Below are 14,983 nucleotides of genomic sequence, written 5' to 3'. Positions count from 1 at the left end.
GCGTCGCCCTCTCCGGCCTCGCCAGAGCCAGCCAGCGTCTCAAGCGCGTCTGCCGCCTGCTGCGTCTCGAACCCAAACGCCGCGCCGCCCTTGGACGGCGTGCCGGCCCCGCCGCGGCCGGGCGTCGACCCCGCCCCCGGCGACTGCGCGCCTGACCGCGGCGGCGGCGGGGCCGCGGACTGGAGCTGCAGCGGCGGCGGCGCGAGCAGCGCGTCACCCTGCGAGTCGGCGCCGAGCGCGAGCGCGAGCCCGCCGATCTGATCGAAAGCATCGCCGAGGGCAGAGTCGCTCGGCGCCTGCGTCTCTGCCGGCAGCCGCGGCCGCGGCGCCAAGCCGGGCGCGCCGCCGCTGCCGGCGGCGCCCAGGGAGCCCGCGAGAGGCGCGGGGGGGACGACCTGAGCGGCGACAAAGCTGACGCGGCGATGATCTCGCTGCTGCTGTCGCTGCTGCCCCTGCTGCTGTTCCTGCTGCTGCTGCTGCTCCTGCTGCTCCTGCTGCTCCTGCTGCTGCTGCTGCTGCTGCTGCTCCTGCTGCTGCTGCTGTGGTGGCGAGGTCCTGCGGGCCCGCTTGGCCCTGGGCTTCACGGGCTGCTCCTGCTCCTCGGCCCCAACCTCGCATCCATGGTCTCCGGCACGCGGCGCCGCCGCACCGCCCGCCGCAGCGGCGCCCTCGCTGCCGAGTGAGTCCCGCCCCGCCTTGCCGCGCCCTGCCCGTGACCTCGGCGTCCTGGCCGGCGTCGGCCGGCCGCCGAGCGGCCCTGTTGCTCCCGCATCTGCCTTGTCCCCTGCACCCGCCTCCGTCCCGGCCCCAGCCTCTGCGCTGACACCAAACCCAAGGGCACCGCCCGCCGTTGCCCTGCCGCCGCTCCTGCGGCCGCGCCGCGGCGCGGCCACCTCGCCCTCTGCCGCCTTGGTCCCCCCCTCCTGTTCGCGCCCCGCGTCTCCACCATCTCCAACAAGCAGAGCCTCCGCCTCACCCCCCGCGCCCGCCGCAGCGCCCCGGCCGGCGCTCCTCCCCGCCCCCCTGGGCGCCGCGGCCGCCGCGGATGCGACGGCAGCCGGCCGCCGCCCTTTGCGCTGCGTCGGCTCCCGCCGCGGCTGCAGCTGCACCTGCGGGGGCGACGCTTCAATCGCCAGGCTCTCCGGAAGCTCATAGGGATCAAATGCGCGGGCCGGCCGCGGGTTGGATGCCGCCGCCGCCGGCGGCGCTGATGGCGCATCGCTGACCTCGTCAGCTGCTCCACTGCCGTCCACCGCTGGGGCCGCCGCTGCCGCTGCTGCCCCTGCTGGGGCCGCGAGGGCAGACGGTCCCTCCTCTGGTGCCGCGGTCGGCGGTGGTTGTGCTGGTGCTGCCGGCGGGCTGGGGGGCCTGGAGGGCTGTGGGGATGCCGCGTGGTCTGAGCTGCGGCGGACCTTGTGCCACGCTCCTGGCTGGAAGCTGTCGGACGGCTGGTGCTGGTGCTGCTTTTGCTCCTGTTCCTGCTGTTGTTGCTGGCGTCGCTCCTGCTCCTGGGGCTGCTCTTCCTCCTGCTGCTGCTGCTGCTGCTGCTGCTGCTGCTGCTGCTGCTGCTGCTGCTGCTGCAGCCCGGCATCCTGCACCCGCTCGTGTTGCGCCCCACCCAGAGCGGCCGCCTGCACGTCCGCACCTCGCGCCTCCTGCACATCCGCAACCTGCACACCCAACCCACCCTCCTCCATGCCTTCCGCAGCAGCGGTCGCCGGAGCCGCTGCCGCCGCCGCCGGCGCAGGCGGCGGGGCCGGCGGCAGCTGCAGGGCCGGGGCCCGCTTGCGCTGCCTGCACAGCGTCCGCTGCACCGCCTGCATCAGATCCACCTCATCCCCCGCAGACTCCTCCGCTGCCGCGTCCGCATTGCCGCCGCCGCCGCGCTGGTGCGACGGCGGCGCGCCGTCGGATCCAGGGGCCGTGCCAGGAGTGCCAGCGGATTCGGAGGCGCCCGGCATTTGGGTGTCGCCCCCAAAGGCGGCCAGTTCTTCAGAATCGCGCTCTGCGTCCGCAGCACCAGCAAGTCCGGCCGCCGCAGGTTCCACGGGTAGCGCTGTGGCCCTGGCCGCGCCCAGGGCCGCCACCGCGTCCTGGGCGGCCGGCGGTGTCGACTCAGCGCCTGGCGGCGCGGGGGGAGCACTCTGCAGCGTGCTGACTTGGCGAGGGTCAGCGGCCCCTGCCACTGCTGCTGCACAATCGCGCGCGGGCTCGCTGCAACCTGCCCGGGGGTGTGCCTCCCCGGCAAACATCAACACCTGCGTGTCTCCCGCCGGCGTCGCGGCAGCGCCTCGGCCGCCGCCACCGCCGCCGCCGTTGTCACCAAGGTCGCCGATGCTGCCCAGCGCGCCTAGCCCGGGGGCCGGCGGAGCGGGCGGCGTGGCATCACCCTGCGCGGGCGGCAGCAGTGCCCCCGGCGATGGCCCCAGCAGGACCTCCGTGGCCGGCGGCGGCTGACCCCCAAACTGGCCCTCCTCTTGGTCCTCTTCCGCCATTGCAACGGCGCCATCAACCTCGGCGCCGCCTCGGGCATCCCCCTCGATCGCAGGCGCCGCGGTCCCGCCCGTGGCTCTCGTGGCACTAGCTCCAGCCTCCTCATCCGCCCGCTCGCCCTCGGCCGCTCGCGCTGCCGCCTCTGCGTCCCAATCTTGGGTTTCTGGAACAACCTCGTCTGCCGTGCCGCCCACCCTGCCCCGCTCCCCAGGCCCCGCCTCCGGACGGTCGCCGCCGGCCGCAGCTAAGCTGCTGCCGCCGCGGCCGCCTCTGGGTGATGCCTGTTCGCTGCCCTCCTCTGCGTCCTCATCAATCGGGGGCCACACATCATCCAAATCCTCATCAGTGTCCACCTCAGAGCCCCCACCACCTCCGCCCCCGCCGCTCCCAGCCCCTGGCCCGCACTCATACCCAGCCCCACCCTGCTCGCTGGCCGCCGGCGCCGACCCACCGGCGGCCGCCTGCGACGCAGGTGTGGAACGCTGAAGCGCAACGGCCGCAACCGGCGCTGCGGCCGCCAGCGGGACGACCGCAAATGGGCGGCCGTCGGCGCTCGTCAAGAGGAATGCGCCGCCGCCCAGCGCCGCGGCCTGACCAGGCGATACGTGTTGCCCGCGTTGCTGCTCAACCAGGGGGCAGCCGCCAGGCGGTGTGGTGCTGCGTGCGCGCCCCGGCTGCCCATAAGCAGCGGGCGCTGCTTCCTCCTGCTGCTGTCCCCCCGCCTGCCGCTGCTCCTGGGCGGGCAGCTGATTTTGAGGGCTGCCACCGCCGCCTCCGCCGCCGCCGTCGTCCTCGCGGCCGTCTGGGCCCAGCTCCAGGCGGAGAATTACTGAGCCCATCTGCGGGGACGAGCAGTGGGGATCGCGGCGAAGCGTCGTGCGCGTTGAGCGGCATGGGTGCGAACAGGGGGGGGGGCGCGCGAGGGGGCAAAGCAAGCTGGGCTGGCGTCCGAGGGTCTCTGAACGGGTCAAGCAGAACGCAAGGCCGCGAAAGGCAGCTTACTTGGAGGCTGTCGCCCGAGTTGCATAGGTAGACCTCGTCCGTCCGAAGCGGTAGCCTGCCGTTCGGCCGCACGACAAGCGTCTGCAGGGTGGGTGGCGCGGCGGGTGCGGGTGCGGGGGCCCGGTTGGGGGCGGTTGCAGCGAATCGTGGCCCCAGACTCGCAGGGTGGTGGGGCCGGAGTGAGTAACCCTGCGGCTGCATTGCTGCCGCGCCACAGAGATGCGCGGACGCCGGCGCGTGCGGCGAGCGCAGCAGAGGCGCTGCTGAAAGGCGGGCGTCGCACGGCGAAGCGCCCGAAGTGGAGCATGACGTCGGCGCGGACATCGATTGGCGCGCGCCTTGTTGCGGCTCCCGAGGTCCTTCACGCGGCAGAAGGCCCCCTCCACAGCCACCAGCGCGTGCGGCGAGCTCAGAGTCGGGTCCGGGATGAAGACGCCTGCGACGGCCAGGAGGGTGGCGTGAGCACAGCCGGCCGCCTGGCGGTCGCTTGCGCGCACGCGGCTTCGGATCAACGATGCGGGGCTGCGCGCGGCGATGCATTGACTCCCACCATGGGCGCCGCCGGGCAGGTTGCAGGCCGCCGCCCACTCCTCTTCCCGCTGCGCCTCTGACACCAGGGCCGGCGGGGCCCGGCCGACGATGTTGGCGCCGGAGAAGAGGGGGAAGCGACGCTGCTCACCGCCCTCCGCCACAAGCACCAGCGAGCCGGCCTGCGCATTGGTAGTTTCCAAGGTGCAAGAGAGTGACGAGTGTGGATGGCGCTCTGCAGGAGAGCAGCATCCCGGCGGCAAAGCACCCTCAGCGGCGCCGCAGTTGCAGGCTCCCTGCACACCTGCTGGCCCTGTGATGCATCCTCGGAGGGATCCAGGCACTGCGTGAAGTCCTCTATTGCGAGCGTCGTGTCCATTTGGGAAGTCACATCCGATCGCAGTGTTCAAGTGAGGATCACTCGAGTGCGTGGCTTTTGCGTGCAGCGCGTATCTTGCAATTGCTTTGTTCCATCAAAGTATAGTATGTGATTTTGTATGTGAAGTGCCAGAGACAGTAGATCGACGAGAGAGCAGCTGCATCGCCATGTCATTGCCTATCGTGCTTGATATGCCACAAGCTTCCGTGAGACTTTCGTAAGCATGAATTGATTGGCCCTGTGCACCGATCGAACACAACAGCAAGACACACTCTTGCGTCAGGTTGCGTGCTGTTGCTCTGGATCGACAGCGGCGCGGGCGGGCGGGCAGTCTCCCCGCCACTATAACGGCGCGATGGGGCTCGACGGCGGCACCATCATATCTCGCAGCGACGTACTGCGCGGCAGCAGCTGGCGCCTCAATCAGGCAAACTCGGGCTCGCGCTCGACGCGCGGCGGCGCGGTGTCCACCAGCCAGGTGTATCATGAGCCTCAGCTGGACCAACAGGCGGCCTGGTGCGCCATGACCTGTGCGCTGCATGCTTGTGACCATTGTGCTTTGTATCATCTGCATGCATGTTGTGCTGGGGACTTGCACAGCAGGGACACACTCGAAATGAACAGACCCCACAGGAGCCAATTGCGTGCTCGACACCTACGCGGCGGCGCGCGCAGGCGGGTCAAGTGGGGCACCTGCGCACTCAGCGAGCAGCCGCTGCGCTCCCCCGTCGTTGCGGACCGGCTGGGGTCCCTGTACAATCGGGAGGCCGTGCTCGAGTGGGTGCTCTCCCGCCGCGGCGCGCCCGTCGACGCGGCCGCCGTCCACCGGTTCGCGAACCAGATCCGCGCCAACGGCGCCGCCCTCGAGCACCTCGCGTCCATGAAGGACGTCTTTGCGGTGGCCCTGACCCCTGACGTCCAGCAGCAGCCCGGCGCCGCTGCTGCGCCGGCGGGGACGTCCGGCGGCGCGACAGACGAACCCCAGTACGCGTGCCCCATCACGGGCCTACCCTGCGGGCGCTACACGATGGTCGCCCTCGTGCCCTGCGGCCACATCGTCAGCCAGAGGGCCCTTGACCGGCTGGGCGCGGCAGGGCTAGCAGCGGCGTCGACGTCGGGCGCCGCCGGGGGCAGCCGTGGCGCTAGCGGCAGCGGCAGCGGCGGCAGCGGGGACGTCTCAGCGACAAGGGCCCCTTCGGCTGCAACCACAGCTCCTACGGCACGGGCACCGTGCCAGTGCCCAGTCTGTGGCGCACCGTTCGTTCCTGGGACTGATGATGTCATTATCAACGGCAGCCAGGATCAAGTCCTTGAGCTGCGCTGGCGCCTGGAGGAGCAGAAGCGGCATCGCGGGGATGGCAGCGGCAAGCGCAAGCGTGATGCTCGGCCAAAGGCGCAGAGCGCAGGCGGGACTGAGGCAGCGGCAACGCCAGGGGAGCAGCCGCACCAGGAGCAACAGCGGCGCCAGCAGCAGCAGCAGCAGCAACAGCAGCAGCAGGAGCCGCAGCAGCAGGAGCGACAGAGCAGTCATCCAGCGGCCCCACAGGCCGGCGCTGTCAAGGAGCGGCAGCAGCAGCCTGAGGACGGCGCGAAGGATGCCATGGGCTTGCGGCGGCCAGCCATCGGCGGCGGAGGGCTCGCGGCTGGGCATGCCCAAGTTCAAGGCAAGCGCGTACGGATCGCGCTGCCGGAGGGCGCAGAGGCTACATAGACCGCCACCTTGTTTTTGTGTGCGGAATGTCTTGCACGCGCGAATAATGGCAGTCGAGGCGGTGCGGCAAAGCACCAGTTGGAGCGCATCCTGTGCTGTAAGCTGTCTCGTGTTGACCTGCTACAGTTGACCAGGTTCAAAACTGCTATGGGACGCTGAATGGCAATGCTGCAAAGAGCTGAGCTTAGACAAGCGAAGGATGCACCACCCACATTTCACTTTGAATTCATGCATTGCAGATTTTGTCCTGTGAAATCATGAAAGCGACACACCTGACACTGCAAGCTGCACAGCAGTGCAATCAGTGACGGCATGGACGTCTCTGGATGCTGTTCTGATGATGCGGGAGTATCGTATAGGCGAACGTACAGTAACCTTTGCGATCTGTAGCTGAATTTCTGCTGATTAACAGCACACCCACGCAGCCCGCAGCATGCGCGGGCGTGCTTTGTACAGATGCCTAGGCACTTCGCGTATATTTCAACAGCATGACATGCCCGCATGGGCTTGTCAGTTGCCGGCATCAGCATACGCCACGACGCTCGACACGCGCACCGGTCAGCCAGCATCGCACGAAGGAGCCCTCGACACTCCTGCGCCTCGGCGCCGCTGCAGCCTGGCCTATGCCCACGCCCACAGCGGCCAGCATGCGCCACCACCACTGTCACTCTCAGCGGCGCTGCTTTCAAGGCGGCCGCTGGCGACGATTGCCGGGGCCGAGCGCATGCCGCCGGACGATACCCGCAGCCGCCTCGAGCGCATGCAAGCCGCCTTCGGCTGCGACCCCGCCGCCGCGGAGGCCCTGGCGCAAGAGCATCCCGTGCTGCTGCTCCTCGGGCCCTATGCCCTGCGCCGCCTCGCGTCGCCGTCGCTCGAGCAAGGCTTCTCGGCCGGCCCGTTCGCCAAGGCGGGCGGCGTGGCCACCTCGCGGCTGCTGTCAGAAGTGGCTGTCGACGCGCCCTGCACCCTCCAAATGCGCGCCATGCACTGGGGTGAGCACGCCGGCCTGGTCCGAGCGCTCGTGCGCGTGCGGTCCCATCCGCATCAGCCCGGCTTGGCGCTGTCATAGCTGCTCTGCAATTCGCCAGCGCACCGCGACGCCCTCGACCGAGGCGCAGGGGCGCAGGGGCGCGTCCTGCCCCAATCCTCCCTCACATGCGGCGGTGCCGACGCAGCCTCCCGTCCGCGCCGCCGGTTGCGGCCATCGCAGGCATGCGGCTGCACATCAAAGAGCTCGTGGACCACTGCCGCAGCCTCGGGCTGAGCGTCGACACCGGCAAGGACTTTGCCATAGTGTGGCTCGGCCCCCGCATGCAGCCGCGCGTCGTGCGGCGGCCCCCCTCGCTGCACCAACAGCAACAGCAACAGCAGCAGCAGCAGCCCGGCGCCTCGCGCGCGCACGGCGCGGGCGCGCACCAGCGGCGGGACCGGCGCGAGCGGCGCCGCCGCGACGCGCGGGCGCCGTTCCTGCTAGTCGCGTACCGGCACGGCGCGGTCGCGCTGCTGGGGCCGCCCGCGTCAGAGCCCGGGGAGGAGTACGCCATGCCCGACGAAGACGCGGCGGCGCTGTCGCGCGTGATGCCCCTAGGGGCGTTCTACCGCACCGGGCGCCCAGACGGGCTGCTCCACCCAGGTGAGGGTCTGTGGGGGCCCCGCAGATTGCATTTGCGGGGGCTGTGCCAGCCACATGCAAGGCAGCGCCAGGCTCAGCTGTGGCGAGGTACCCAGAGCGCAGCATGGGACGGTTGCACCCGCGGCCGACAAACTGGGACAATGTGCAGCGGTCTCAATGGCGGCGTGCCTGCTGCCGCTCCCTCCGTCCCCTGGAGGCCCGAGCTTGGCGCAACCGGCGGCGGCCGACGCCCACACGATCCAGATTGACCCTTCGGCGCCCCAGTCGGCCCGTATGGACCCTAACAAGCTGGTCCTCAGGGTGAGCGCTTTGGGAGCGGGGGTGTGCAAGCGCAGCCGCCGCCGCAGACACAGGGGCCTTGCGAGGAATGATTGGGAGGGCATGTGCATTTCCAGGTCCAAGTGCATGTGCTGTATTGTGTTTGTTGAAGCAGCTGCGCTTGCGGCCCAACAGGCCTAGGCTTGCCTGAATCCCTGCAGCTACAGAACGCCGCCCGAGTCCCGTGCACACAGGTGTTAGCGTCACGCGCAGCTCGCTCTTGCCCGCTCCCGCCAGGTCCTGGATATGGGCCACCTCAGGGTGGCCTCCTCTATACTGGGGCAGTCGGTGGCGCTGTCGCAGGTCGACGGAGAGGTGGGTGCCGCGCGTAGCGCTCAACATGGACCGATGCACGCGCAATGGTCAACAGCGGCACCCCCGCATGCGCATCGGACCATGCTTCGGTCACGTACCTGCACCTCGGTGTGTGAACCTGCGACTGGAAGCTGATGAACAGTTTTGGCAATAAGTGTGTATTCCCCTGGCCATTGATACCAGGTGGACGGTGCCTTGACGGCGCTGCATGCGGCGATGGCAGACGCCTCGGTCAACCGCGGCACCGGCATGTTCGCGGGCGCCCAAGACAGCCGGCTGTTCAAGTGTGTGGCGCACGGCGCTTGGGCTGGGCCGCAGCGATGATATGCCGAGGCCCCAGCAACGACAGCACAGGCGCTCCATGCATGAAGTTTGGATGCGTGGTGATCCCTGGACCCCTGGAAAGTAATGCTGTCGCAGATAATGTTGCACACCACCAAGATGACGCTACCATGCTACCACGCACACCCGCCCTTGTTTGCTACCGCGCATGCAAGCCTTCACGCATGCAAGCAGTCGGACACAAGTCAAAACGCCCGTCCACCCATATGCACCCCATGCCTGCAGGGCTGCTGCGTATGGCAGCATGGCGATCACCGAGGCCCACAGCCTGCTGGACGCAGGGGAGCTGTCGTGGCGATACGACGCCTTCTCAGAGGTGGGCGGGGGTGACAGGCTGTGCCGCCGCAAGCAGGGCGGCGACATGGATCGCTGTGCCTGCGGGACCAGAGGCGTTCCAAGTCGCGCAGGAGCAAGCGTGGTCAATTTGGTTCAGGCGCAGTCTGGGGGAGGCCGGCTCGCGGACTGCGCCAGCACCCGTGTCTTGGCCTTCGGTCGCTGATATTGGGGTTCTGCATCTGACAGCCTGTGCGGCGCGGCGCGGCGCCGCACCCCGTCCCCCCTCCCTATGCTGACGTGGCGGCCCAAGGCGTGGGAGCTGCTGTTTGAGGACTATTGCCTTGAGACGCGCTTCGAGGCCCTGGAGCTCAAGGTGGGGCTGGGGGCAGGGCTTGGGGGCGCTGTGGATGATGGAGGGAAAGCGAGGTCGCCGGCGCGAGAATGCTGCCAGGCTTGCTTGTACTGCCGCAACCCAACACGACTAGGGTTTTGAGCTAGCGTATCCAACGTGCTGCTTGGATTTCGGCGTGGGTGGGCGCACTGCGTGTTCGGCTGATTTGCAGCTATCGCACGGTGCGCGCCTCTGCCTGCTCAGCTTCCCGTCCTTTACCCCACGCGCGACGCCGCAGCTTGACGAGTTCAAGCAAACGGCAACGTTTGACCTTAAGCACCGCCACGGCCGCCGCTACGCAAAGCTCACGGACAGGTCAGGGGCCAAGCGCCCAGCCGCTTGCGGCGATGGGGCCAGTTATCAGCCCTTGCAAATCTGGTGCAGCCCTGTACTGTGCGCGATGGCGGAGTCCAAACTACCGTGGTGTTGTGTCGGACGGGGTCGCAGGCCTGGCGCGCCGTCCCGCTTACGTGCAATGAAGTCACATCAGCATGTCAGCCGTCGCGGCCACCCCCCCCCCCCCACCTTGCCGTGCGACAGGGTGATCTGGCTGCTGGTGATCAGCTGCGCCATCACCCTGCTGGAGCTGCTGCTGCCACCAAAGGCGGATGACAACGGCGGCGGCGGCGGCGGCCACCGTCGCGGGGGCCCCGCGTTGGGCCCGGCTGACCGGGAGTGGCACTGGGACGAGGAGCGTGACGAGCGGCGGCGTTGGTGGCAGCTCCCAGGCTTGCCTGGGCGGCGCGGGCGCGAGGCGGCGAGCGAGGGGGCCGAGGGCGCGGCAGAGGCGGCGGCGGCCGCGGCGGCAGCCACTCCGCTAGCCAGAGCGGCGGGCGGCGGCGGGCGCGTTGAGGCCGACGAGGGCAAGTTGTTGCAGGAGGAGGATCTCTTAATCGACGAGGGACGCGGGGCCCAGGATGACGGCGGCGGTGGCAGGCAGCAGGGGCAGGCAGGTAACGGAGCAACCATCTTGGGGAGCTGGCTGCAGTGGATCTGGCCGTCGGGGCGACAGGAGGACGCGCCGCGCGGTGGCAGGCGGACCGAGTGGCAGGAGGCCGCGGTCAGCGGCGGTTTGGCGGAGGCGGCGGTTTCGGAGGTGCGGCCGCGGGAACACAGCCAGGGGCAGCCGCGCCGGCAGCATGAGCAAGAGCGGCGGCGGCAGGAAGACGAGGACTAACCTTGCAGGACTGCCGAATTCTAGTTTTGGCACATTACGGTATATTCTGTGCGCCTGCGCACGCGACACCTTTGTAAAGTGAATACCCTGCCATGTTTCATGGAGGGTTGCACCGGCTGCGCGCCGCGCTCTGAGCAGTCCGCCCCTGGCATAGAGTACGTCAGTGACTGTGCCGCACTGCAATCAACGGCGTGCGATTCTGCACCTTCTGGCAATGCAGCCCTTGTTATCTGCGTCGACTTAGTACGGTAGTCTCGATTCCATCTTCCATTGTTCAGCCTCCTCGACTGGCTGACCGACGATCTATTCCGCGCCTCGCGCGGCACTCACAGAACCCCAACACGTGAATGAAGTGCTGAATAATTTCTTTGATTGATCCTGTTGCTCACACCCGGGCTCTGCCACGGCGGTCGTCGCGGGAAGACCAAACGCGATCTGCCGGGCATTGACCCTGTCACCGTCCAGCATATACATAAGCGCGTCATGAGGCGATCCTGGACGATCGAAGCCTTTCTGGCGTGCGTGCTGGCGGTGCTGGCAGGGAGCGCCGTCGCCCAAGGTGTCTGCGCACGCCCGACTGGGACATGCGCGCCCGAACGTGAGGCCGCTGCTCACATGTGGCAGCCGTGCGTCAGCATGGAGCGGCTATGCAAGATTGTACAAGGGATTGGCGGTAAAACACAGGCTTTGAGTGCTTACTGGGGTAGCATCAGATCGGCAGTCTGCACCATGCTGTCCACCAAAACCGCTCGCTGCCCCATGCCATCTCGCCGCACTGCTGCAGCCACCTATGGCTGCAACCGCACCAGCAGCGCCAAATGCTGCTACCCCACTTCAACCTGGTCGGGCTGCACGCCCTGCGGCGCTAACACCATCCGTGAGCGGGGGTTGACGGCGCAGAGCAAAGGGCCCGTCCGACGCCCCCGGCCATGCCTGGCTGATGCCTGTCACGCCACCTGTCGGCCGCCCTTGGTTGTAAGTTCGGACTCTGAGAGCAATTGTTGGCAGTCATCACGTTTGCAAAAACACAGATCTAAATCCTAATCACCCCAAACCGCTAAACATCCCTGCAGGCGCTTCGTCGCTGTATGGCTGCACTGGGGAGCGGTTCAACCGCGCCAACAGCCGCCTGATGGACTGGAGCTACGCGGGCTACATGTGAGCGGCAGCGGCGACCCGGGCCCTTCGGTTATTAGCCTGCCTGAAGTGCGCGTCACACTTGCGGCACCCACGAGGCATCCCTGCATCGACATGAATCAGGCACATGCTTGCACGGAATGTGGCACGTGCTCACGCAGACGCACATGCGCACGAGCACGCCTGCGGCTACGCCTCACGCACACGCACACGCACACATGCGCCCTGTTGTTGATTTGCCCTCGTGCCAGGTATGGGGACTACGACCCTCCAAAGAACCCCATTATGGCAGACATCAAGGCCACCTTTGGCGCCAAGGGCGATGGCGTCACCGACGACACCGCCGCCTTTGAGCTGGCGTTCAACACCATCCCGCGCCAGGGCACCCTGCTCCTGCCAAAGGGCACCTACGTGATCACGAGGGTGCGGCAGGGACCGGGGAGCCGGCGGCGCACGTGCGCCCCGTCACATTGGCGGGCCCGCTCGAAGAAGAGCCGGTTGTGGGCCGAGGCGGCCGCCTGGCTGCTGCGTGTGCCCGCACGCCGCGGCCGCATGCACATCATTTGCTGCGCCTCAGTATCCTGCCATAAAATTGACCCTTGTTCCTATCTTAATGGCCAAATCACGTGATATTGCAGCGACTGGACATTGACAAGCAGATATTCTTCAGGGGCGAGGGCGCTGGCCAGACTGTCATCTACTTCCCCAAGTCTCTGACCGAGGTCTACGGCAACACCTGGCCGAATGGCATCTCGCAGGTGTGGCATATGGCCCAGGGACGCCAGGTTGCTCAACGACTGTTAAGGGGAAGCCGGGGCTTACACAGCACAGCAGGCAGCAGCAGGATTTTCGGGCGAGTCAGCCACGACTGCACTGGTGATGGGCGTCGGCCCTGGTCAGGCCGGAGACGCAAGGGCACACCGCACACTCATGGCTGCGATTGACAGGACTGAATCCCAAGCATACGCAGCGCTTGCCTTGCCATGCGCCCCTCCATAACCCTGCTGCTATTCTCCTCCGCAGTATGCCTTTGGTCCTGGCTACATCAATTGGAACGGTGAGGAGCGCTGGACGTTAGTTGCACGTGTGTGCAGCGACAGCTCTGTGGCGCAGCCGTGCTTGCCTGCCCCGCGGTGTGCCCCATACGCTCATGCCCCTCCTCCTGAACCCCCTTTGCATTCCCGACCCCCAGGCGGCGATTTCCCCAACAATGACACGCGCCTGGCGTATGTCACGGCCAACATTATAAGGGGCTCTGACATCGTGCAGCTTGACAGCATCGCGGGCCTGCAACCTGGAAGGGTGCGCAGCAGGCAGCAGGCAGCACACAGCTGCAGCCTGTCGCCACTGTGCCTTGCAAGGAGAAGGTGCAGGGTCAGGCCGCTGCAGCTCCAGACGTCGAACGGTTCCCAGATTTGTAGCGCCACTCATGTGGGGCAATTCCATGCACGCTGACAAGCAGACCTGGACGACCGCTGACAGCGCTGTGTGTGTGTGTGGGGGGGGGTGTTTGTGCGTGTGTGCGCACGTGCGTGCGTGCGTGCGTGCGTGCGTGTGTGTGTGTGTGTGTGTGTGTGTGTGTGTGTCACTGCAGTTGTGCCTCGAGGCGTGCTTGCAGCCGCCACACTTGCGATTATCACGCACCCCCATCTGACATGCCATGCACTGCACAGCAGCCTCCCTGCACTGGACTGACAAACCAACCAACTGACCGACCGGCCGACCAAGCAACCAACCAACCGACCAACAAACCAAACAACCCGCTCCAGATGGTGCGCATCGTGCTGGACAATGTCAACAACGACATGCTCTACTCCTTCAACCAGCGCCTCATGGCGCCCTTTGACGCCTACACCAACCGCGCGGACGTGGTGAAGTTCACATCCAGGATCGCAGCGGTCATGGACAACCCGCCCAGGTGGGCGCCGCGGCGGCGGCCCGGGGCCGGGGGGCCGCGCTTTGGCAGGCAATTGAGCTCGTGTACGCGGCAGGCGGGGCTGCGTTGTGGCGCCCGGCGGCTGCCAGCAGCAGCGGGCCGCTGTGACGTCACCGGCTGGGGCGGCTGCGTCTGCCCCGCAGGATCAAGTTCGAGCGCGCCCTGCCCTTCAACGTGTCCACGGCCTGGAAGCCGGAGCTGCACGGTGGGTTGCGGGCAGTCGACGGCGGTCAAACCGCCAACAACTCCCATCGGGCCGTGGCGCCCGCGGCCGCACGGCGCACGCTCGCTGTAGCAAAGCGACCACGTGCACGGCTGGTGCGCGGTGCGGGCGCGCGCGCAAATTTACTCATCTGAGTGCGCAACCTCTGTGTCACCCCCCCCCCTTTCCTCCGCGCAGACTGGAACACCCCAACCAGTGGCGTGAAGCGCAACATCACCGGGATGTCAGACCTAACAATCAGGTCGGCTGTCAAAGGATGCTGACTGGGCGGCGGATGCGGGGCGCACGGGGCTGCAGAGACAGGGGCGCAGCGGGCACGTGCGGAGTGCGACGTCAACCTTGGGTGCCGCAGAGCGGCATTGTGCAAACCCCGTGCAGCGCAATTTTGGGCTGCGAATTGGAGTTGGAAGTGGCGACCTGCTTGCGGTTGTCTCTGCGTCCCGCTGCAGGTTCCCGGCAGATGCACCTTATGCGGGGGAGAGCAAGGAGGCGGGCTACAACGGCCTCTACATGTTTCACACCGCCCACTCCTGGGTGCGGGGGAGGGGGAGCGGGTAGTGCAGGCTCGGTGGTGTGTGTGGGGCCCAGCTCATGATGCCCCTGAGGGGAGCCAATGGGCTGACGGGGGATGTAGTGTAGGGGCCGCCCTGGCCCCCAGGGCACGGCTGGGCGCGACTGGGCCGCAGCGCCCCGCAGGGTTCGTGCCGCGTCCCCGTGCATTCGCAGTGAAAGTCCTTCCGGCGGCCCGGCCCGCGCCCACAACGCGCCGGCGTGCGAAACCGTCGTTCGTGTGCGCGGCTCGCAGATCACCAACGTGGTGTTTGAGAATGCGGACCTGGGGATCATCCTGGACGGCTGCAGCTTCAACACGGTGCAGAACGTTACCTTCACCAGCGCGCGCCCCACGAACCCTCTCAACCCCTACTACGGCGGCAAGGGCGTGTGGCTCAAGGTGAGGGTGGATAGTGTGTGCGTGTGGGGGTGTGTGCGTGCATGTGTGTGTGTGTGTGTGTGTGTGTGTGTGTGTGTGTGTGTGTGTCTGTGTGTGTGCGCGTGCGCGCGCGCACGCCTGTGCCTGTGTGAATTCATGTATTGTGTGTTGCAGGGCCTGGGGCGGGGCGG

General features: G+C 67.6%; 4 protein-coding genes across 4 annotated transcripts in view; 2 read left to right on the top strand and 2 right to left on the bottom strand.

The window, feature by feature from the left end:
• Positions 1-72: 72 nt before the first annotated feature.
• Positions 73-3,332, bottom strand: MNEG_5441 (hypothetical protein; the record flags this gene model as incomplete). Its single annotated transcript, XM_014046087.1, has 1 exon — positions 73-3,332. A coding segment is annotated over one exon (3,260 nt), but the record flags the coding sequence as incomplete, so codon positions are not given.
• A 159-nt stretch (positions 3,333-3,491) lies between these two features.
• On the bottom strand, positions 3,492-4,402 carry MNEG_5440 (hypothetical protein; the record flags this gene model as incomplete). Its single annotated transcript, XM_014046086.1, has 4 exons — positions 3,492-3,502; positions 3,818-3,931; positions 4,046-4,205; positions 4,328-4,402. 4 exons carry the CDS (start codon positions 4,400-4,402, stop codon positions 3,492-3,494), a joined length of 360 nt encoding a protein of 119 aa, XP_013901540.1.
• Positions 4,403-4,757: 355 nt separating this feature from the next.
• MNEG_5439 (hypothetical protein) lies at positions 4,758-6,113 on the top strand (the record flags this gene model as incomplete). The annotated part of the gene is made up of 2 exons (XM_014046085.1): positions 4,758-4,918; positions 5,078-6,113. The coding sequence occupies 2 exons, from the start codon at positions 4,758-4,760 to the stop codon at positions 6,111-6,113; spliced, it is 1,197 nt and encodes a 398-aa protein (XP_013901539.1).
• Positions 6,114-6,837: 724 nt separating this feature from the next.
• The window catches only part of MNEG_5438 (hypothetical protein), a gene marked incomplete at both ends in the record, with an annotated part of 8,920 nt that continues 774 nt past the window's right edge, over positions 6,838-14,983 (top strand). The window contains 19 exons of the mRNA XM_014046084.1: positions 6,838-7,105; positions 7,324-7,746; positions 7,943-8,046; positions 8,302-8,379; positions 8,563-8,663; positions 8,947-9,037; positions 9,308-9,370; positions 9,627-9,703; positions 9,929-10,341; positions 11,639-11,723; positions 11,954-12,125; positions 12,341-12,460; positions 12,726-12,759; positions 12,895-13,004; positions 13,472-13,620; positions 13,782-13,843; positions 14,039-14,102; positions 14,311-14,395; positions 14,667-14,813. Coding sequence (XP_013901538.1) covers positions 6,838-7,105; positions 7,324-7,746; positions 7,943-8,046; positions 8,302-8,379; positions 8,563-8,663; positions 8,947-9,037; positions 9,308-9,370; positions 9,627-9,703; positions 9,929-10,341; positions 11,639-11,723; positions 11,954-12,125; positions 12,341-12,460; positions 12,726-12,759; positions 12,895-13,004; positions 13,472-13,620; positions 13,782-13,843; positions 14,039-14,102; positions 14,311-14,395; positions 14,667-14,813 — 2,646 coding nt within the window. The remainder of the gene's footprint in view (positions 7,106-7,323; positions 7,747-7,942; positions 8,047-8,301; positions 8,380-8,562; positions 8,664-8,946; positions 9,038-9,307; positions 9,371-9,626; positions 9,704-9,928; positions 10,342-11,638; positions 11,724-11,953; positions 12,126-12,340; positions 12,461-12,725; positions 12,760-12,894; positions 13,005-13,471; positions 13,621-13,781; positions 13,844-14,038; positions 14,103-14,310; positions 14,396-14,666; positions 14,814-14,983) is intronic.

The sequence above is a fragment of the Monoraphidium neglectum genome (assembly GCF_000611645.1).
Source record: "Monoraphidium neglectum strain SAG 48.87 unplaced genomic scaffold scaffold00810, whole genome shotgun sequence".
Classification (NCBI taxonomy): domain Eukaryota; kingdom Viridiplantae; phylum Chlorophyta; class Chlorophyceae; order Sphaeropleales; family Selenastraceae; genus Monoraphidium; species Monoraphidium neglectum.
Note: the sequence above shows the minus strand (reverse complement) of the source record. Positions and strands in the feature narration are given on the sequence as shown.